This window comes from Odocoileus virginianus, chromosome 5, assembly GCF_023699985.2.
Source record: "Odocoileus virginianus isolate 20LAN1187 ecotype Illinois chromosome 5, Ovbor_1.2, whole genome shotgun sequence".
In the NCBI taxonomy this organism is placed as follows: domain Eukaryota; kingdom Metazoa; phylum Chordata; class Mammalia; order Artiodactyla; family Cervidae; genus Odocoileus; species Odocoileus virginianus.
In genome coordinates this window covers 67,714,204-67,735,889 of record NC_069678.1, presented here as the reverse complement: position 1 = coordinate 67,735,889, position 21,686 = coordinate 67,714,204, and the positions used below count along the sequence as shown (strand labels likewise).

Below are 21,686 nucleotides of genomic sequence, written 5' to 3'. Positions count from 1 at the left end.
TAAAGACGTAATAATAATGGTGAGGAAAAGGACAGTTTAGTGCAGTATCTCAGAGATGGAGAATATCAGAGAGGAAGCTGCCAAGTCATGATTTACTTGTAATAAATTTACATGTAAATAAATTTAATCTTTTTTTTTTTAAGAAGACAGTGTCTTTTTTGTTTGTTTTTATATGGACCATTTCTAAAGTCTTCATTGAGTTTGTTACTATATTGCTTCTGTTTTATATTTTGGTTTTTTGACTACAAGTCATGTGTGATTTTAGCTAGCCATCAGGGATCAAACCTGCATCCCCCACACTGAAAGGTGAGTCTTAACCACTGGATCTCCAGGGAAGTCCCTAGACTTTAATAACTCCCAAGGTGCTAGAAAACTTTGAAAGCTCCCTGGGTGGAACTGTGTCTGCTGTTTGCTGTCATTTCCCTAACACTGAGCACAGAACCTGACCTGTAGAGGATACCAAATGAAGAATGAATGAGTGATTTACATAGTCAAATATACATTTTATGTAGGCCATTATATTCTAATTGGCTGTGTAGAGGGTGGGGATTGAAGGGGGTTGAGAGTTGGACTGTGAAGAAAACTGAGCGCCGAAGAACTGATGCTTTTGAACTGTGATGTTGGAGAAGACTCTTGAGAGTCCCTTGGACTGCAAGGAGATCCAACCAGTCCATCCTAAAGGAGATCAGTCCTGGGTGTTCATTGGAAGGACTGGTGCTGAAGCTGAAACTCTAGTACTTTGGCCACCTCATGTGAAGAGTTGACTCATTGGAAAAGACCCTGATGCTGGGAGAGATTGAGGGCAGGAGGAGAAGCGGACGACAGAGGTTGAGATGGTTGGATGGCATCACCGACTCAATGGACATGAGTTTGAGTAAATTCCGGGAGTTGGTGATGGACAGGGAGGCCTGGCGAGCTGCAATTCATGAGGTTTCAGAGAGTTGGATATGACTGAGAAACTGAACTGACTGACTGAGAGTTTGAAAGAGGCCATATCAGCTAGGGAGATAACAGACCACCTCAGCACTTAATAGAGTAAAAAAGCAACAACTTATTTACCTTGTAATTACATAGGTTACTGATTTGGGGTGGGCTAAGGGAAATGGATTTTCTGGTCTCTACTGAATGTGTTCAAGAGTCCCTGGAGGGCTGCTGACTTTCCTGATCTGGGCTCTGCTCACCTCTCTTGAAAGCATGGAGCCTTAGCCGAGATGGTTTGTTTTTGCTCCAAGGGTCCTCTCATCCTCCAGGTTTCTGAGTTTCCTCATGCTGCCGCTCTACACTCCAAGGAGAAAAAAAGCAAGGTCTTTGAGACCTCTATTCAGGACTATCACAGTGGTGCTTCTGCTTCACTGCACTGGTTAAACCAGGTGCTATGCCCAGCCCCAATTCATGTGGTGGAGAAACAGGTTCACCTTCTTTATTTTTTCCGATGAAGTATAGGTGATTTACCATGTTATGTTCTGCTGTATAGCGAAGTGATTCATTTATACACATATGTAATTTTTTGTGTTTTTTCCATTATGGTGTATCACAGGATATTGAATATAGTTCTCTGTGCTATACAGTAGGACCTTGTTGTTTACCTGTTTTATATATAATGGTTTGCATCTGCTTACTGCAACCTGCCAATCCATCCCTTCCCCAGCCCCCTCCCCCTTGGCAAACACAAGGCAGTCATTTATGTCCATGAGTCTGTCTCTGTTTTGTAGGTAAGTTCATTTGTCTCATATTATAGATTCCACATATAGGTGATATCATGTTTGTCTTTTTCCTTCTGACTTAGTATGAGCATCTGTAGTTGTATCCACGTTGCTGTAAATGGCATTAATTTGCTCTTTTTTGTGACTGAGTATAGTATACTCCATTGTATATATGTACCACATCTTTTTTATCCATTCATCTGTTGATGAGTATTTAGGTTGTTTCCATGTCTTGGCTATTGTGAATAATGCTGCTGTGAACATCGGGGAGAATGCATCTTTTTGAATCGTAGTTTTCTCTGGGTATATCCAGGAGTGGGATTGCTGGATTGTATGGTAACTCTAGTTTTACTGTTTTGAGGAAGCTCCATACTGTTTTCCATAGTGTCTGCACCAACTTACATTTCTATATTGATTCTTTTTCTTTGGAGAGCTCTGACTACTACAGGGGGATGACGAGGTGGGAACTGCTTCATGGATTAATTGTGAATTTAAACTAGAAGGATGATTGGATATAAGCAGTGAGAGAGGAGAAGATGACTTATTGGGTAACTAGTACACTGAGGAGGAGGGAAACATTTGGGGAAAATAATGGATTCTGTTATGGACCTGTCAAGTTAGAGGTGCAGTGGGGCAGTTTGAGATCATGCATGTTATTTGACTTGTAGTTGGCTAGAACCTTGGAAACAATTAAACTTGTTCAGGGAGCACATGAACAATGAGAAGAACATTTAGATGAAACAAGAACATCAGCGTTTAAAGGGAAACTAAAGAAAAGTTGCTCAGGAAGGAGATAGAAAAGCAATGATGAGAAGGGCATTGAAGGAGTCCAGGAGAAAGAAGTGGTAAGCAAGACCCCACTCAACCTCTATTTGTCCAAATCTTCCACTTTATGTCATGTCTGTTCCAAGACCTTACCCAGTCCAATGTCCTCTCTTCTGTTAGGATCCTCCCCTCCAGAGACAGTATTGTCTACTTGCAACTGTGTATCTAGGTCACCATAGTATCTTTCTCTTTTCTCCCTTCTTCACTTTATTGTGCTGTAGGGGAGGCAGACCCCTGACTAGCAAGAGGCCAGGTATTAGGGATCTGTTGATACGTTTTAGTCTGTCTTTCCACTGAAGTGTTGTGTGACCTTGGGACAGTTGTGATCCCTTTCTGGATTTTACTTTGTCAACCTGCAAGGTGAGGTTTATAATTTCTTGCCTTTCCCTTATTCATTGCCTTAAAGGATTAGGCAGATCTGATGAGATCATGCATGTCAAAGTGTTTTAAAACTCATGAAGCTCGCAGCAGTAATTAGAGTAAGATCCATTGACTTATTAGGCACTCCATGTTATTTCACTTAACCCTCGCAACGTCCTTTGAGGTCAGTGCTAGTCATGTGGCATCGGAGGAAACTGAGGCTTAGAGAAATTAATTTGCTTAAAGCTACACAGTTGGGAAGTGGCAAGGGCAGTAATCAAACTCAAGTCTGCCTGACTCCAAGGTTCTTAGAGCCCACATACCAAAGCCTTGTTTTCCTAATGCTTGTGGTGGTATCACATCCTGGGCAAAGTCAGCCTTGCAGAATATGATCAGTTTTCATGCAAATGATAACATTTTTACTGTGAGGGAATCATTTCCAGTGTGGATTATAAATTCACCTTTCTGTATAATAGCAGGGCTTCAGGGAAGGTGTGGGGAAAGGATGCATATATATATATATCTAGTTCTTGAAGATTAATTGAAATCTTCCAATGGAATTATTTCATTTTATGAATAAAGTCTGTGAAGGTACAGTAAAACAAATCCTTCTCTAAAGGGAGTACTCTACCTTGTCAGTTTATTTTATTTTTGAGGAAGATTCACTTTTATTTTATTTTTTAATTAATTTTTATTGGAATATAGTTGCTTTACAGTGTCATGCTAGTTTCTGTTGAACAGCACAATGAATCTGCTGTATGTATACACATATCCACTCTTTTTTGTATTTCCTCCCCGTCTAGGTCATCACACAGCACAGAGTGGAATTCTCTGAGCTGTATAGTAGGTTCTCACTACTTATTTTATACACAGTATCAGTAGAGTTTATATGTGTCATTCCCAATTTCCCAGTTTATCCCACTTCTCTTAAACCCTTGGTGTCTGTACATTTGTTTTTTGGGTGTCATTCTCAGCAGAAGCATAAATATTTTTTTCTACTTGATCTTTAGGCTTCAGCTCAAATCTCTCTGCCATAAAGTCTTTTTTAGCCACCTCGGCCCCAAAGCCCTTTCCCTTCTCTGAACAATGTCTATGATTAGTCATTAAGGGGTAGATATATGGCCACACACAAAAAAATGAGTTATGAGGCTGACTCACCAAACCTTGGTATCAGGCTCATTACATGATCATCATACATCATCTTATTCATTACTGACCGTTTCCTTTGCACACATCTTTCTCCAGCTTCATTGTAATTTTACTTTAAAAGTGTTTGGTCTTAAATTTCTTTATACCTCCTGAAACTTTTTGCATTTTTTTTTCTCCAGGAGTTAGCTGGCTTTTGCCCTCCAGGAGTTTGTCCTTTTGAGATGGACTTAGGTGTATGAGTATATAATAAGGACTCAGCAATGAGTGGAGAGATTCATTGAAAAGGTGACATTTGAGCTTCATTTGAATCAGGTAGACATTTGATCATGAGAGAAGATGGGAAAGTTGATCCCATAGTAGAGGCTTCAGCCTCGACAGATACAGGGGAGTATGAAAGAGTACAGTGCGTTTGGGGAAGGGAAAGAAATGAGGTGAGATCAGGATGGGGAGTGGTGAAGAAAGAGGTGATGGGCAGTGAGCCCAGAAGGAGTCATACAAGTAATGGCCAAGTTGGAGCTAGGTTAAGTGTCCCGAGAGCTGTGCCAAGGAGATAAAATGTGATTCCAGGCCATGGGGAACTGTCGAACCATTTTAAACAAAGAAATGTCATGGTATGTTTTAAGTTTTTTAGAAAGATACCTCTGGTAGCACAAACCTCTCAGCATCTCTGTCTGTCTGACTTGAAATATCTCCAGTGTTTGCTCTTTTTTCTCTGTAGATGGGAGTTTGAAGCACGGTTGTTTCATTCATTCTGGAAAGTTTCTAGTTGGGGATTATGACCCAGTCCATGTTTTTGGCATTTTATTTTATTTTTTTTAAGAATGACATTAAGGATTAAAATTTTTTCTTGAAACATCTCTCCTCTCTGGGCTATTAGCCTGTGCCCTACTTCTCAGTCCTAAATGTAGAGTGAGGATAAGTTTTTTCTTTTCAGAATGTCCTTGTGTGGAAAACGTGAGTATTGGAGATGATCCAGTAGGATCCTTTACTGGGAGGGGAAGTAGGAAGCTCTGTTCCTCCCTTTCATTCAGTGTACACAGCAGGAAGCCCAGATAAAATGCTTTTGCAAGTCATAACAAAATACCTGATGATCCCTTTTTAACTGGTCACCCCTACTTTCCCATGCTGTTCCTGGACCCTGGCATCTCCCGACATACATTGCAGCATCTGCTTCATTTTATCCCAAAGTTCCCTTGGCATCTAGAAGATCTAGAAGCCAGCGGAGACCTCACTGCCTCCTTGGACATGGCAGTGAGAAGGAAAGGGTGAAAGCTGGTAGGCTGGTTGCTGCCTGGCCTTGAACCTTGGATTTGCTACTCCACCTCCAGCCTCTGCTGAGACCCAAAGCTGTGTGTGCTTTGAGTGGTAATCTCCTCCCAAGAAAGGCTGTGGTTTTAATGAAGTAATAGATGATTAAAAAAAAAAAAAGAGTTGTTCTCTTTGGTGGCTTCCAAGCCTAAGGGATTGCTTAGCTCAAAGGATTGTTATTGGAATGCAGAAGCCTTGTTTGCCAAGTCACACACCCCAATAACCCCTGATTTCCTTCTTTTTTTTTTTTTTCTTGAAAATGCTACTTTTTGTATGTTGCTTGGTAACTGTAGGAGAGACTTAACTCCTTCAGCACAGAGACCTCCTAGTTTGAACTGGATTCAGTGCCCACATTATGAGATGTGTCTACACATCTTGTGATGGGGACCTGCTCTGTGTTCACTCCAGCCCATGTACCATTTGTGTGTTATGAGGGTTTTGAAGGATATAGAAGTTAAGTGAGTTGCCCAGGATTGAAAGTGAAATCTCTGAAATTTAATGTTCTTGTTGTTGTTCAGTTACTGGGTCATGTCTGACTCTCTGTGACCCAGTGAACTACAGCACACCAGGCTTCCCTGTTCTTCGCTATCTCCTGGAGTTTGTTCAAACTCATGTCCCTTGAGTCAGTGATGCCATCCAACTATCTCATTCTCTGTTGCTCCCTTCTCCTCCTGCCATCAGTCTTTCCCAGCATCTGGATCTTAGTTGGCTCTTCTCATCAGTTGGCTGAATTATTGAAGCTTCAGTGTTAGTCCTTCCAATAAATATTCAGGGTTGATTTCCTTTAGGATTGACTGGTTTGATCTTGCTGTCCAAGGGACTTCCTAGAGTCTTCTCAAGCATCAGCTTTCTTAGGTCCAACTCTTACATCCCTACATGACTACTGGAAAAACCATAGCTTTGACTATATACCAACCTTTGTCAGCAATAGCTTCTATCATAATGCTTTCAAAAGGTCAAAACCCACAGCTCTGATGAAACAGGGAGCTTCAGGGTGGTGACTGTGGCCTGGTGGAAAAAAGGAACCCTCACTTTAGAGCAGGTTTGGGCAAAGTCTTGAGCAATTTTGGGCAAAGTCTCTGACTGTGAGCAAAGTATTATCACATGAACATCAGTTTCTATATCCTTGACATGTGGACTATTGTGTATCACCTACAACCTCTGAACCATCCTGAGAATCCAATGAGACAACGCACTGTCTTGAGACGGGGGCACTGTTGTAAGCTGTTGGAGAATCTAAGAGCACAGTCACTGGTCTGATGCAGGCCCAGTGGTTCCAAAGGTAGAATTAATTCAGTAAGATTGAGACCCTGGGGTGGGACTCTACTGACTGGGGAGGGGCAGAGATGGAGAGATTTTCTCATAGAACTGGATTAAAAATCCATCCACAGGGGGTAATAGGCCCTTGGCCAGTCTGCCATGTGATGACTAAACACTTGTGAATCATGTAGCCCAACCTAAGAACATCATGGGAGCCTGGTAAGCAGTGTCAACATCTCCCAGTAAGGGATCGGGCTTTCGGAGCATCCCTTTCATCCAAGCATATGCTTGCCCCCTCTCCTTTTCTGGCTAAGTTGCAGACTTTGCTTTTGTGGAGAAGACAGGGAGTATATATATATACTGCTGTCTTCTCTCCCGAGACCACAGGCATTCTTAAGGATACTCCACACTCCTAATGTGATACCATTTCTGGTGTCTCATTCTATGGAGAGTTTGAGCTGGGATCTCTGACTTTGCCTGGTGATGCTGGCATTGTCTCAAGAAAAGGTGACCCACCAGGTTGCCTTGCCCCTCCTGCCCCTGAAGTTTCTCTTTCTGGCCAGAGGCCTGAAGTTCTCCCTGAGACGTACTGCCTAGGTTCCATTGTCCACAGCGGCCTGTCTGCCTGGCCACAGGCTGAAAGCTCTGATTCTGCAGGTCTGTAATGACTGTATACTAGATCTAACAGAAGCAGTTGTTTTCCCAGTGGAGGAAGATTGCCTGGCTTTGACTGGTAGCATTGATAGTTGCTGCAGCCGTTTCATGGTTTTTTTCTGATTGGTCTTGAATTTCTGGAGTCTTTAGGAGGAGGCTGCCATTTCTCCTTGAGAACTGATCACTGACACCACAGGGCATGTAGTCTGGAGGACTACCCAGAAGACAGACTAGTCATTTGACTCATCATGTCAAAGGCTACCATTTCCTGGCTGTGATCTGTTAGTATACAAAGGTACTGCTAGTTCAGAACTACATTTGGTCTATTTAGTTAACTTTAAGTGTTACTTTTTTAACCATTAAGATGTATGGGTGTTCAAAGCAAAGTTTAGCCCTTTCTGCTTGTAAAGTGAAAATGTGTTAGTCACTCAGTAGTGTCCAACTCTATGTGACCCCATGGACTGTAGCCTGCCAGGCTCTTCTGTCCATGGAATTCTTCAGGCAAGAATACTGGAACGGGTAGCCATTCCCTTCCCCAGGGGATCTTCCTCATCCAGGGATTGAACCCAGGTCTCTTGCATTGCAGCCAGATTCTTCCATCTGAGCCACCAGGGAAGCCCTTTCTACATGTAAGCGCTCACCCAAATGCTTAGGAATTTAAAACAACCAGCAGTAACAGAAAATGGGCTTAATACAGCCTTTTACATCTGAGCCCTTTTGATGTTAGTGTTGTTTTAATGGAACCCTGTTCTGGGTTAATACTCATTTTCTCTGCTGTGAGTGTCTGTGTTCTGAAAGTTGAGATGGGGAAGGAGAAAATAGGAAGAACTCATAGAAGTTGAGGGCAAATGTAGATGAAAGCCAGTGGTGTGTCTGTAAATTAGATAGAGCAGCGCTTGGGACTTTTGTATGCCACGTGGTGCTTCCCTGGTGGTTCAGCAGTAAGGAATCTGCCTGCCAATGCAGAAGATGCGGGTTTGATCCCTGCTTCAGGAAGATCCCCTGGAGCAGGAAATGGCAACCCACTCCAGGGTCCTTATCTGGAAAATCCCATGGACAGAAAAGCCTGGTGGGCTGCAGTCTATGGGGTGGCAAAGAGTTGGACACAACTTAGCAACTAAACCACAAGCAATGGAGATAATACACATGAAAACCCTTTGTAAAGTCTGAAGTGCCCCCTCATCTGAGAAAGTTTGAAAGGTGAAAATGAGCAGTTGGTCTGGTTGGTCAACCCATGTCTATTGAATGTCTGCTCTACATCACCCGCTCGCTGATACTGGAATATGTCTCTTTTGGAGTTTCTGCCTTGTTGCCTCTGGGTTCCCAAAGATACCCTTAAGCTTTTGGTGCATTCATTTTTGTTGTAGCCTCTTGGAGAGGGGATAAGTGAAACCAGGACACGGAGAGTTGCCTGGATAGTAGGAAACCTTTCTTGCTGCCACTTGTCTGCATTGCTCTTCTCTTTATGAAGTCCTACTTCTCCAGGTCCTTGGCAAAAAATGGCCACTTCACAGTTTCCAGCTTTATCTCACCTGTTCCACTCAAAGGCAGAAGTTAAATGACTCTAATTGGATCCCAATTCTAAATTTCTGGGAGAAAGAATCAAATTGGCCCAGCTAGGTCACATGTCTGTCCCTTGTCCAGTTAAGTGTGTTGTCTTCTACCCCTGGGGGAGCCTCCAGACTGGGACTGGAGTCATGTGGTTTGCATCTCACAACTAAGGGTCCAGTCCTGTGTGGGGGAGGAGAGAAGACAATCGTGGGATATTACAGTACATGAAGCTGAGAAGGTCCTTGGCCTCATGGAGCTTACAGTCTAGCAGGAGAGAAGAACATTATACAGATATTTGTGAGATGATGATAGTTCCTGGTGGCTGAGATGGTAAAAACATCTACCTACAATGTGGGAAACCTGGATTTGGTCCCTGGGTCAGGAAGACCCCCTGGAGAAGGAAATGACAACCCACTCCAGTACTCTTGCCTGGAAAATCACATGGATGGAGGAGCCTGGTAGGCTACAGTCCATGGGGTTGCAAAGAGTCCGACACGATCGAGTTACTTCACTTTCATTTTCACTTGTGAGGTGATAGGGGTTGTATGACAGCCAGACCCCCACTGAGGAGGAGATTCTGGATGACCTCCCTAGGGAAGGGTGGGTCTGGTTAACCAAAAGGGGCAGGGCAGCGTGAACCCTGGGAAGAAACAAGGTGGTAAGTGAGGAAGGAGGGTTCCAGACACAGGTGGCAGAGAAAAGAAAAAGCCTGGTGGTAAGGGGGAAAAAAAAAATCTGGCCAAATTGGCAATGTGGAAGAAATTGGAAGCAACAAATATTTTAAAAAGGTATAAGGATAGGTTGATACAGTACCATTCTCTCTGGCTTAGATTGGAAGTTCTTTGTGGACAAGGGGCTATCATTCCTGTTGTTTTTGGAACCTGTCAGCGTGGGGAGACGTTTTTATGGCAGGACACATCTCATTTCATCAGGTAGTTTTCTAGTGTGATTTTTCTCCCCAGTTCACAGCTGTTCAGCTTTGAAGTCTTTTTGTATGTCTTGAAAGGTATCCCCTTGCCCTTCACTGGAAAGATGGATTGCATACCCTTGCAAAGTGTACTTCTTCCCACTCCAGATTGGCAAAGAGGAATAAAAGGGAAATTATAGTCATTTTTGAAAGGATCAATAATTGCCAATTTTTCTTTCCTGTGTACTGCTTTTATACTCCCTTCCCCACCACCACTTCCCAGACCCTGCACAGATGTTTTCTTGGGCATTGTTGGCTATGCTTTTGTTTTGAAAATTTTGAAACATTATTGAGAGAGGAGAGGAGGAGAAAAAAAGCCCGTAATTGATTCTAATATATATTTAATTTGGCAGAACTTGAGAGAGACTTGCTGGGATAAGGCGGGACATTTCTTTGATCTCCCAGACTTCTTATCGTGGAAGGCAACAGGTGTCACAGCACGGTATGTTAATTACAAGTTGAATTTTATTTGTGTTCATCCATTCTTGGGTGTCTGTATATATATTGCTTTCTTAACTCGCTTTGACTGGTTGTACTGTTTGTACATCTGCATGTGATTTTGCATACTTGAAACATCTTGAATCCATCTTCCACCTCCACTGCACATGCCCAAACACCATTGTTTTTATGAGGCCTGGAATGTGTGTATCCAAGGTGAAGACCATTCATTAAAATTGGACACATTTAAAGGAGATGTGAATAGTCCTTTGTGAAATGTGACTGTTTTTCCAAAGCCACTTTTTTACATGATGAAGAAAAGAAACATTTTAGGCCCCTAAAATTAAGGCAAGAGATACGTTTTTTAACAGAAGCTGATTTTAGCTTTAACTAGATTGGTGTGTTAATGAAGCTATTTTGCTTTTTGTATCAATGTACCTGAATCATCCCAGAGTATAAAGGTATGTATGTTGAAATCAATAGTATTTCTCAGTAAATTTTGAGTGTTATACATAAGTCATGTGCTATCTGGCACACACCTGACAATTAAAAAAAATACTCAAGTGTGATTGCAGCTGCTGCAGTAAACAGAGTGGATGTGTGCACAGATGTGCATATATTTGGACAGATAGGGCATGACCTCTCAAAGCATGCAAACCTGTTGTCATCTTGACCTCAAATTTCAGGGGCTGCACAAGGGCAGGGGTCTTCTTATCTTGGAAATGACTCATAATTGCATATAAGGAAGAAGATCATTTCCCAAAGGACAGATAAACCTGCTTCAGTGTATATATTTAGGTGTATCTTAAATTCATCTCTTTTAAATATTCTCCATTTTCCTTTCTATTCACACTAATGAGAAGCTGGGATGGGGAGTTCCTTCTTCCCTGTGCTCTTTCTGTTTGTCTCATTTTGTATGATTTGGGCTTTCCTAGTGGAGAGTTGATGAGAGTATAGTATACATTCAGTGGCAGGGCCTTCCGGAAAGTAGAAGATACATTTCACAAGATACATTTCATTTTGTTGATTATTCTCCCCTCCTCTTAGTGAAATGCTAGAGTAGAGGGGATTCACATGCATATAAAAATGGCCTTGGCAGACCTCAGGTACCCACCTTTCTCTGGGGTGAGGGCTCTGGAGGAGTGGTCTGAACTTGACCCCAGAACTTGCAATTAGTCACCATCATCTGTTACCATCAATGAGGAGCTGGACTTTGGGTGAATGTCTCATCTGGACCTTCCTCTTTTGTTGTGATATTGATTGTCTACAGTTATTTCAGGAAGGGCCTTTCTCTAGTTTTTTTTCCCTCTATTTTTGTGCAGTAGTGAAGGAAGTGTTTTGATTAATTTAGCCAAATGAACCTAGAAGTCAAAGCAGTGCTAATAGTGTGGGTATTAGTAACAATCCGTTTGCCTACAAGCCTTGAGGACTTAAAAGCAGAACTAAAGATGGCAGAGGACCTCAATTTTCCTTTTCTTTCCTTGGGTGTTAATCAGTCCAGTGTAATGATGTCTTCCTGGGTTTTGTTTTGTTTTTTATTTAAACCTTTTTTTTGTATTGGAGTATAGCTGATTAACAATATTGTGATAGTTTCAGGTGTATAACAGAGTGACTCAGCCATACATATACATGTATCCATTCTCCCCCAAACTCCCTGCCCTCCAGGCTACCACGTGACATTGAGCAGAATTCCCCGTGCTGCACACTAGGTCCTCGTTGGTTATTTTAACTGTCAATTCCAAGCTCCCTAACTATCCCTTGTTTTTTTTCTGATGGTGCTAGATTGTCCACACCCCCATTTCCAAGTGTCTGATGCCATGTTAAGACACCAGGAAGCTTGCTTTTGAAACTAGATCTGGCTCAGATAGATTCAAATGCTGTGGCAGGCATATCTGCTGTGGAGTTACAGTGTAACTTATCCTCAGTTCTGCCACACAAGAGTTTGGTGACCTTGGGCATGGCCTTCCCTTCTCTGTGTCTCTCTTTCCTTATCTATAAAATGTACCTTGCAAGCCTATTGGCAAAGTCCTGTTAAAACAGTTTTTTCCAAACTAGCCTGCTTATAGGAATCAGCTGGATCATTCAAAGCCCAAATACCCAGGACTTCCAGTTTTAAGCCTACTGAATCAGAATCTACATGGGATACCTGGGAATATGTGTGATTAACAAAGGCCCCAGGTAATTATATGGTCAGGCAAGTTGGGACAACAGTGCCTAAAGAGTACATGGAAGTAATATGTGATGGTAAGTTGGTCCATTCCTGCGAAGGATTGGAAGTGTTTTAAAGAATCAAATTAATTTGGTGAATTTAAAAGTGGACAACTTCTGGTTGGCTTATCAGACCATGCTTGGGGGCTTCCATTGCCCACCCATGACAATCTGAAACCCTGAGGATGCAGAAAGATTAGTGCTCAGAAATGACTTACTGACTAGTCCAGTCATCCGTGCCATTTTTTCCTTGACTGAGACACTCATGACTCATTGTACTTAGTATGAATTTGCAGACCCCTTGCCCACCCTTTGCCCGTACTCGCCAGCACCTTCAGAGGCCCCTCTTCCAGCTTCCCTTTCCTGAAAAGCTGAGCCACAGACCTTGGACCCTGGGAATCACATTCCTCTTGTTAAGATGGTTGCCCTCTGCCTAGCACACGTCTCTTACATCTGTCTTTACTATTATTTCTTCAAACTCTTCTTTCTTTCTTTCTTCTCTGTTTCAACTTGTATGATCAGGGTGAAATAGGAAACCTCTGAGCTTTCTCAATTATAAACATAATTGGGGGAATGACAGTACTTACTCCATGGAGTTATTGTATGGACTGACTGAATGAGGTGACAGAAAAACTTCTGACACAGCGCTGAGAAAGTTTTTGAAAGAATTAGCAATTTTATTTAGTTTTCTTTATCGATTTTGGCAGGGAATCTTTGCATTAAGTTTCTGGCATAGCAGAAAGAGGGAAACCCTTGTAGTCAGGGGACCTGGGTTCAGTGTCTCTGCCATGTACTGTCTGTGAGAAACTGGAGGAAATTACTACTGATCCCCCCAACTCAAATTCAGATCCTCATCTGGACATCCGATTAGGGTTAGAGGTACTGTGGCTAAAATGTGTAGCACGTAGGATTTAAAGAATTCATAGTTCTTGTAATGAAAATTCCCCATTGTCTGTCCATCTTCTAGAATAAGGAAGATGAGGATCTGTGTTTGAATGTACCAATGCCAAACAAACTTTGGGCAGTGGAAAATGAACTTGGCATCCTCTGCGCCAATGAGAGGGTCAGATTTGGTGTTTATCTGGCTCTTATTGTGATTGTTTTGGGAGCTTTTTGGTAAATGGGTGCCAAAAAGGCTAGAGGGTGGTTTTTTTTTCCTTTATTTTTTCTTTATTATTCTAATGGAGTCATAGCTAAAAAGTGATCAGATTTCACCTTGTCTTAAGCCTTCAGACTTGTTTTTGGCAGTGACTGTGTAAGAAGTCTTCCTCTTCCTCTTATCTGTTTTTCTCTCTTCTCTTGCTTGCCCTGCACCGTTTATTTATTGATTTTATCCTCCAAACTATGACAGCTACTCTTGTTTATCTGGGTCACTGAGAAAAGCATCACTCTGGCCTTTGGTTAATTTGTAAGTCAGCTCCATTCTTTTCATCGTTGTTGTTCTAGTTGCTAAGGTGTGTCTCTTTTGCGACCCCATGGTCTGTAGCCTACCAGGCTCCTCTGTCCACGGGATTTCCAGGTCAGAATACTGGATGGGTTGCCATTTGCTTCTCCAGGGGATCGTCCCAACCCAAGCATCAAACCTGCGTCTCCTGTGCCTCCTGCATTGGCAGGTGGCTTCTTCACTACTGAGCCACCAGGGAAACCCATTCTTTTCATTATATTGATGAAAATAGTTATTGCTATTTTTGTTAACAGTAATTTATATAATCATCATCATCATCATTTATTGAGTGCATTCTCTCTATCTGAGCTAATATTTTAACAAGTGTGAACCCCATTAGTCCTCCTAACCATCAGGTAAAACAGGTAATGTTATCACCATTTTACCATTCAAGAACTGAAGCTCCATGTTTTAGTAATTTGCCACATCATAGCCTTTAGTGGCTAATAGTCCAGAATTTTGGTAACGTGAGAAATGGGAAGTCAGAAATTTGTATAGTAAAATTTTGTGTAATCAGACAAAACCATATATGCATATAAATCTCCCTGAAGAGATATGAAGTGACTAGTAATAGAAGATAAAAACAGTGATAAAGATGTTAAAAATGGAATGAAATCACAATGGAGTGAAATATTAATAGAATAACATAAAGTTAAGAACATCATAGAAACTATGTGGTTCTTCTTAATTACCAACAGATTTGTTTCCAAACTTCTTAGTCACCAAAGAAAAAGTGAGAACATAATCAAGATGAACTGCGTGAACAGATGAGAACCCAGTTGCTGTCCAGGAGTAGAACTACTTCTAACACTGGGGTCTGAGAGAAGTTCCTCCTAGATTATCAAGGATTAGCAATACTCTGTCAACTATCTAAAAGTATGTCCTTTTAAATTCAATTATAATTTCAAGTAGGCTTTATGTTAAATTAATTCTAGATTTACAGAAAAGTTGTGAAGATAGTGTTAGAGTTCCCATATACTTGACACCCAGTTTCCCTTATTATTAACATAGTATGTTAGTGTGAAACATTTATAAACAATTGATGAACCAGTGTTGCTCTATTATTATTAACTAAATTCTGTACTTAGTCATATTTCCTTAGCTTTTACCTAATGGGCTTTTTTTTTTTTAAATTCCAAGATCCTATTTCAGATACCACATACATGTAATCATATCTCCTTAGTCTCTTCATGGCTTTGACAGTTTCTCCACTTTCTCTTGTTTTTGATGATCTTGATGGTTTTGAAGAGTGGTTATATATATATATTATAGCATGTCCCTCTAATGTAATTTGTTTGATGTTTATCTCATGATGAGACATGAGTAGTATGTTTTTGGAAGACTACAGTGCCATTTTCTGTTGAGTACTATTATTATCATATCATGTCATGTCATATCATATATCATATCACATCATATCATATCAAGGGTACATACTGTTAGTATGGTATCCATGTTGATGTTGACCTTGATCTTGTGGCTGAGGTATCGTTTGTCAGGTTTCTCCAATGTAAAGTTACTCCTTTCCTCTTCCTATCTTGTACTTTTTGGGAAGAAATCACCATTCACTGGCCACAACAAGGAGTAGAAAGGAGTTATGCTTTATTTTCTTAAGGATAGAGTTATCTACATAAATTATTTTGAATTTTCATAGGAGATTTGTCCTCAATTCATTTGTTTTTATTGCTTAGGACTAAAAAAAATGATGACCAGGTTCCTTACGCACAAGAGACTGTTTGGTTAGTTTGCTTTAGAAGTTATGTGTTAAAATTTCTGAGACTTTCCTGTGGCATGTGGGAAACCAGGACTAAGCTTCTAGAATCTCAGGTTCACTTTTCCTCACATTTCGTAAGGACTAATATATGCTATATAATATATAATAATAATAATTAATAATATATAATAAATAATACATGTTATATATTCTCTCCCCCCATGACAATGTAAAATTCCGTGATGGTTGTCGGTAAATATTTTCTACTTTAAGAGATGAATTTATGTTCTCTAGAACTGTAATCTTTTTAAAATGGCATTTATTGTCCAGATTTTCATGGTTTTCTATGTTTGGGGTTGATGGATAGTAATATATTGTTATTTTCCTTATGGTTATTTGCTCATTTGTTAGGAGAAGATTCTGGCAGGTTATTGATCCAAATTTATAGTCATCTTCCAAGTATAATCTCTGAGATTTCAAAAATTTAGTAAAATTATTTATATTGTTATTACTGTGTTTTGTTTATTATAAATCTGCCTTGCAGATTAATTATAAATTAATTTTACTCATTATTGTATTTTTCATATCATTAGATATCTGAAAACATGTTTTTGATACCTGTTTAATATTCTGTCCTATATCTGTATGATATGTCTGTGTCAATTTTTAACCTTAAAATGATTGCTTATTTTAATGTGTATTTATATTACTAAATGCAGTTACTTTTTCTTATATTTATTAACTACTTGTTCTATTAAGTTATGCCAATTAACATCAATAACTATTAGTATTATAGGTATCAATTACCTATTTATGTCAACTACTAATATTTATATTGGATTTCAGTGTTTTCTTAAATATTGGTGAGCATTCATTTTTTGTTTAAGTTTTTTTTTTGAGCATTCTTTTTTGTTTGTTTGTTTGTTTGTTTTAGTGTTTCCCCCAAGGTATTATTTTTGAAAAAAAATTTAAAGCTACAGAAAAGTTGAGAAAATGATATATGGAACACTGTATCTTCACAATAAACTACATTCTTCAGTTAATGTTTTTGTTACATTGTGCTCAAAAGTGCTCTGACATGCAAATATGTGTTTATTTTGCTAAGCCACTTATAAATGAATTCCAAATACCGTATTTTCCCTCATAAATTCTGCAATGTGGTCCCCAAGAGTGCTGTCCTTCTCCTATCTAACCACAGTGCTGTTAATCACACTTAGGACAGTTAGCATTAATCCTCACTATTTTGGGCTTTCCAGGTGGTGCTAGTGGCAAAGAACCTGCCTGCCAGTGCTTCCCTAATAGCTCAGATGGTAATGAATCTGCCTGCAATGAAGGGGACCAGGGTTCGATCCCTGGGTTGGGAAGATCCCCTGGAGTAGGAAATGGCAACCCACTCCAGTAGTCTTGCCTGGAGAATTCCTTACAGAGGAGCCTAGCAGGCTCCAGTCCATGGGGTCGTGAGAGTCGGACACAACTGAGTGACTTACACTAACACACTCACTGTGTAAATTCCCAACAGGTTCCCTTTGGCTGGGGCTTTCCTGGTGACTCAGACAGTAAAGAATCTGCCTATAATGTGGGAAACCCTGGTTCAATCTCCCAGTCGGGAAGATACCCTGGAGAAGGGAATGGCAACCTACTCCCATTTCTTGTCTGGAGAATTCCATGGACAGAGGAGCCTGGTGGGCTACAGTCCTTAGGGTCGTAAAGAGTCAGACACGACTGAGTGACTTACACGCACATACCTGTTGGTTAAGTGTTCAAAGTGCCACTCACCTTTCCTTGCCATTGGGGTTCTGACTGATAGAGACTACATAAAGAGCATATTAGCTCTTTATGAACAGTGAAATGAACAATGAAAACCTACCTCGTTATTTTAGAAAATACTCATTAACTTCTAATGTGTAGAGCTTCTAGTATACTGGATGGAATAAAGCAACTCAGAAATGAGGCTAAACCAGCAACCACGTATGCAGGTGTAGGTGTACTTATATGGAGGAAGGCTGGCCTGGTGTGCCAACCAAATATCAAGTCAAGTAACTGAGTCAGCAACATGAATGCGGACGCCGCTCAGGTGTGCTTTCCTGAAGCCAAGGCATGCTGGTTGCACCTGGTCATAGAGAGCAACAGTGTGGGCTCCATGTTATTCTAAGAATGACTTATCAGCTTATCTTTAACACAGTGACTCCTTAAAACATGGCTTAATATATTCCAGTATCACAGCTGTCAGATGGATTTCCCTTACCCCCTTGGAGAAAATTAAGTCAGGGACTCTGGGGTGCAAAGTCGGCTCTGCTTCCTCTGGTGCTGCTCTTAGTGGAGAGAGCCAGTGGGTAGCCGTCTCACGCTCCCTGCAGGCCAAGACGGCAGCCTGAGGAGGGACGGAGAGACTTCTATGATAATATCTGCCTCTGGTGACGTGCCTGCTGCCCCATCCCTTCCTTCGTACTTGATGTCCTGATCACTTCTCTCATTGCATATCTAAGATAAGATTTGATTAAAAAAACAGCTTTATTGAGAAAGAATTCATATACTATACAAGGCACTCATTTATATAGGCCAGTGCTTTTGATGGATTATTTTAAGTTATAATAGCTAAATATTTGCAGCATACAATTTACCATTTAAGCCATTTTAAGTATACAGTTCCATAGCGTTAATCACATTCATGGTGTTGAACAGCTGTTACCACTATCTCCAAGACTTATTACTCAAATACAAATTCTAACCATTAAGTAACAACTCCCAGTTCATTCCTTCCCTCTGTCCTTGTTAATGTCCAACCTGCTTTCTATCTTTATGAATTTGCCTATTATAGATATCTCATATAAGTAGGATTTTATATGTCTGGCTTATCAATACTGCTTTCAATATTCATCCATGTTGTAATGTGTAAGAATTTCCTTCCTGTCTATGGCTGAATGATATTCCGTTATATACATGCACTGCACTTTGCTTTTCCATTCATCTGTTGGTGGACCCTTGATGGATAATTGGGTCATTTCTTCCTTTTGGCTATAATGAATAATGCTACCAGAAATATTGGCATATATTTTTGAGCCTCCTCTTCCAGTTCTTGTTGGTACATAACTAGGAGTTTAATTGCTGGGTCACATGGCAATCCCTTGTTTAGCTTTCTGAGGAACCACTGAACTTTTCCATACCAATTGCATCATTCAGTATTCCCACCAGCAATGTATAAGGATTCTGATTTCTCTACATCTTCACCAACGCTTGTTTTCCTGTTTTTTTTTTTTTTTTTTAATTATAGCTACTTTCATAAGTGCAAAATGGATTCTCATTGTTGTTAATGACTTGATTTTTTTTGTTAGCAATCTATTAAATTTAAGGAAAACTGATTGAATTTAGGTCATTCTAGAGGTAACATTTTTTTGGCCATAACTTGGTTGAAACTTGACAAGGATTCTAGAGGTAGTATCATAAAATTAAAGAATTCTGAGAAAAATATCATTTATTTCTGATATGATTGATGCAAAAACTCTTTGATTTCCATTGTTTTATGGTTATGTTCTCAGAACAACAGTATAAAACAGTTCTAGGTTCTATGAAAAATGATTCAGTCATCCTCTTGCATCAGCTTATTTTTCAGTATCTTTAATAGTGCTGAGAAATGGCCTGTAAATATTAGATTTCCTTTATCCTTATTTTTTGGGAAAAAAGAGTTCTCTCACTCTTACAGAAGAAACATGATCCTTATCTCTTCACTGATGAGTAATAGAAATAATAGAAAGTTTAAAATCACAGTGGTTTGAACACATAAGTGTTCATTCTCTTCTGTAAATATATCCAGATGTACAGTCTTGGGCTACTTTGAAAGTCCCATGAAGTCATCAAGGACACTAACTGTTTTGGCATTTTTACTTCACTATCTTCGGGCCTGACTTCTGTCCTCAAAGGCTTCTCATGGCTTTGAGACCTCAAAATGGCTGCTGGAGTCTCGGTTTTTCAGCCCACATTCCATGTAGCAGGAAGAAAGAAGGTGGGAGTTTCATAAAAAGGATGTACACACCTGAGTTAGCCTTTTTAAATAGCGTTCTTTGAAGATCTGCATAAAACTTTTGCTTGCGTATCATTGGTTTATGCTCGCACGCAGCTAGAGTGGAGCCAGATAAAGTTGAATGCCTTGTGACTTGAGTAAAATTTTTTCTCTTACTACTAAAGAAAAAAGGGGGAATTAATACTGAGAAAGTAAAAAGATAAGCACAAATTGTTGTTTCTCAGTAAATATTGATATCCTAGATACTGATTTATAAGCCTTCTGTGATAGTGACAGAGAGAAGGGTGAGCATGGTAGAGGTCATAGAGGAGGTGATGTAAATTTGAAACAACCTTAGTTTACAATTCCCTTCATCTATCCATTCATTCACTCACTCTTTCACTTATTCTTTGTGTATGTATTAATAGACCACCTAAGAGGCCTCCTCTATCTTGTCTAACAGTAGGTAGGTATACATTTATTTAAACTGTACAAATGCATGTAAGGGCTAGAGCCAAATACTCCTTAGCTCAAAGATTTGCTCTGCCATTTACTACCTGGGTGAACTTGGGTAAGTTATGTAACCCTTCTCAATCCCAGGTTCCTTTTTTGGTTAAAGAGGGACAAAAATGTCATGGCTTTGTTTTAGGGAGAAAATGGAGCACTGTGGTGAAACCTGTACAGAATAGTGCACACAAGTTTCTACTTTCGTTTATCTTTCTCTTTAGTCTCTATTTTTTAGTTTTATTCTTAACTTTTAAGGTGAAGCTAAATTTAGTTAAACAGCTTCCAGGTGGGGTGTGGACAATGGGTCATTTAGAAACAGTAATCTGTTGGGCAACCTGGCTCCCCCCATTTGCAGCTTTTGTATAGCCTTTCTATGGATTTGATCACGGTGCCGTGAGTCAGGGAGTGTGAGAGTGTCACCAAAGCTCAAGGAGCTGTTGTGGGTGTGAAAAAATGAGCAGATGCCAGGAAACCACAGGCTATCGGTGTTCAGAGGCTGCAAGTCTGGGGAGGGGCAGGAGAGAATTGAATAAATCCAGGCTGTTGGAGCAGGAGGGGAGTGCAGTGTTCCTATCATTGTTTCTCACCCACACCTACCAAAAGCATCAGAATCGAGGTACAGACCCCCGGAGGCTGGGAGTCCTGCTGCTGCCTGCAGTATTGCTTAAATATGGGGTCAGTGACCACCTTCGTTATCTGCTATGTTGAGTGAAATCCTGGGGAAGGATTTCTTCTTTCACTTGTCATCAGTAAAGCAAATCTCCATGGAAAAGATGAAGAATCCCTACCTTTGTCCTTTGGGACAAAGGAGGTAAAAATGTGTGACCTTGGGTGGTTATGATGTTCACCCTTCATTTAGAGCAACTAATTTGAATTTACTTAGTTTCCATAATTTAAAAAAATAATAACAGCCAATTTGTATTGAGTACTTGGCTATGTATCTAGATATCAAGGCACTGATAACAGGTCTTTTTAAAATATATATATATATATGTATATATAAAATATGTATGGGGTGTGGGGGCTTCCCAGGTGGTGCTAGTGGTACAAAATCCACCTGCCAGTGCAGAAGACATAAGAGCCATGGGTTTGATCCCTGGGTCTGAAAAATCCTGTGGAGAAGGGCGTGGCAACCCACTCCAGTATTCTTGCCTGGAGAATCCCATGGACAGAGGAACCCCGCAGGCTATAGTCCATAGGTTTGCCAAGAGTCAGACACGACTGAAGTGACATACATATGTTGAAGTACAGTTGATTTACAATGTTGTGTTGGTTTCAGGTGTATAGCACAGTGATTCAGACATATATATATATATATATTCCCTTAGGTTATTACAGAATTTTGAGTATAGTTCTTTGTACTGTACAGTAGGTTCTTGTTGGTTATTTTCTGTATAGTAGTGTGTATATATATATGTTAATCCTATATTTTATGGAATTAATAAATCCCATAAAAAATCCTCTAATTTGTCACTCTCCCTCCCTTTTCTCCTTTGGTAACCCTAAGTTTCTTTTCTATGTCTGTGGGTCTATTTTTGTTTTGTCAATAATTTCATTTGTATCTTTTTTCAGTGAAATTCCACATATAAGTGATATCATAT

General features: G+C 40.2%; 1 protein-coding gene across 16 annotated transcripts in view; it reads left to right on the top strand.

The window, feature by feature from the left end:
* FGGY (FGGY carbohydrate kinase domain containing) overlaps positions 1-21,686 on the top strand; it is a 484,689-nt gene that overhangs the window by 65,035 nt on the left and 397,968 nt on the right. For 11 of the 16 annotated variants that reach the window (XM_020882047.2, XM_070468088.1, XM_070468090.1 and 8 more), the window contains one exon: positions 10,131-10,219. The exons of the other annotated variants lie outside the window; for them this stretch is intronic. In XM_020882047.2, the coding sequence (XP_020737706.2) occupies positions 10,131-10,219 (89 nt within the window). The remainder of the gene's footprint in view (positions 1-10,130; positions 10,220-21,686) is intronic. 16 annotated transcript variants of the gene reach the window in all.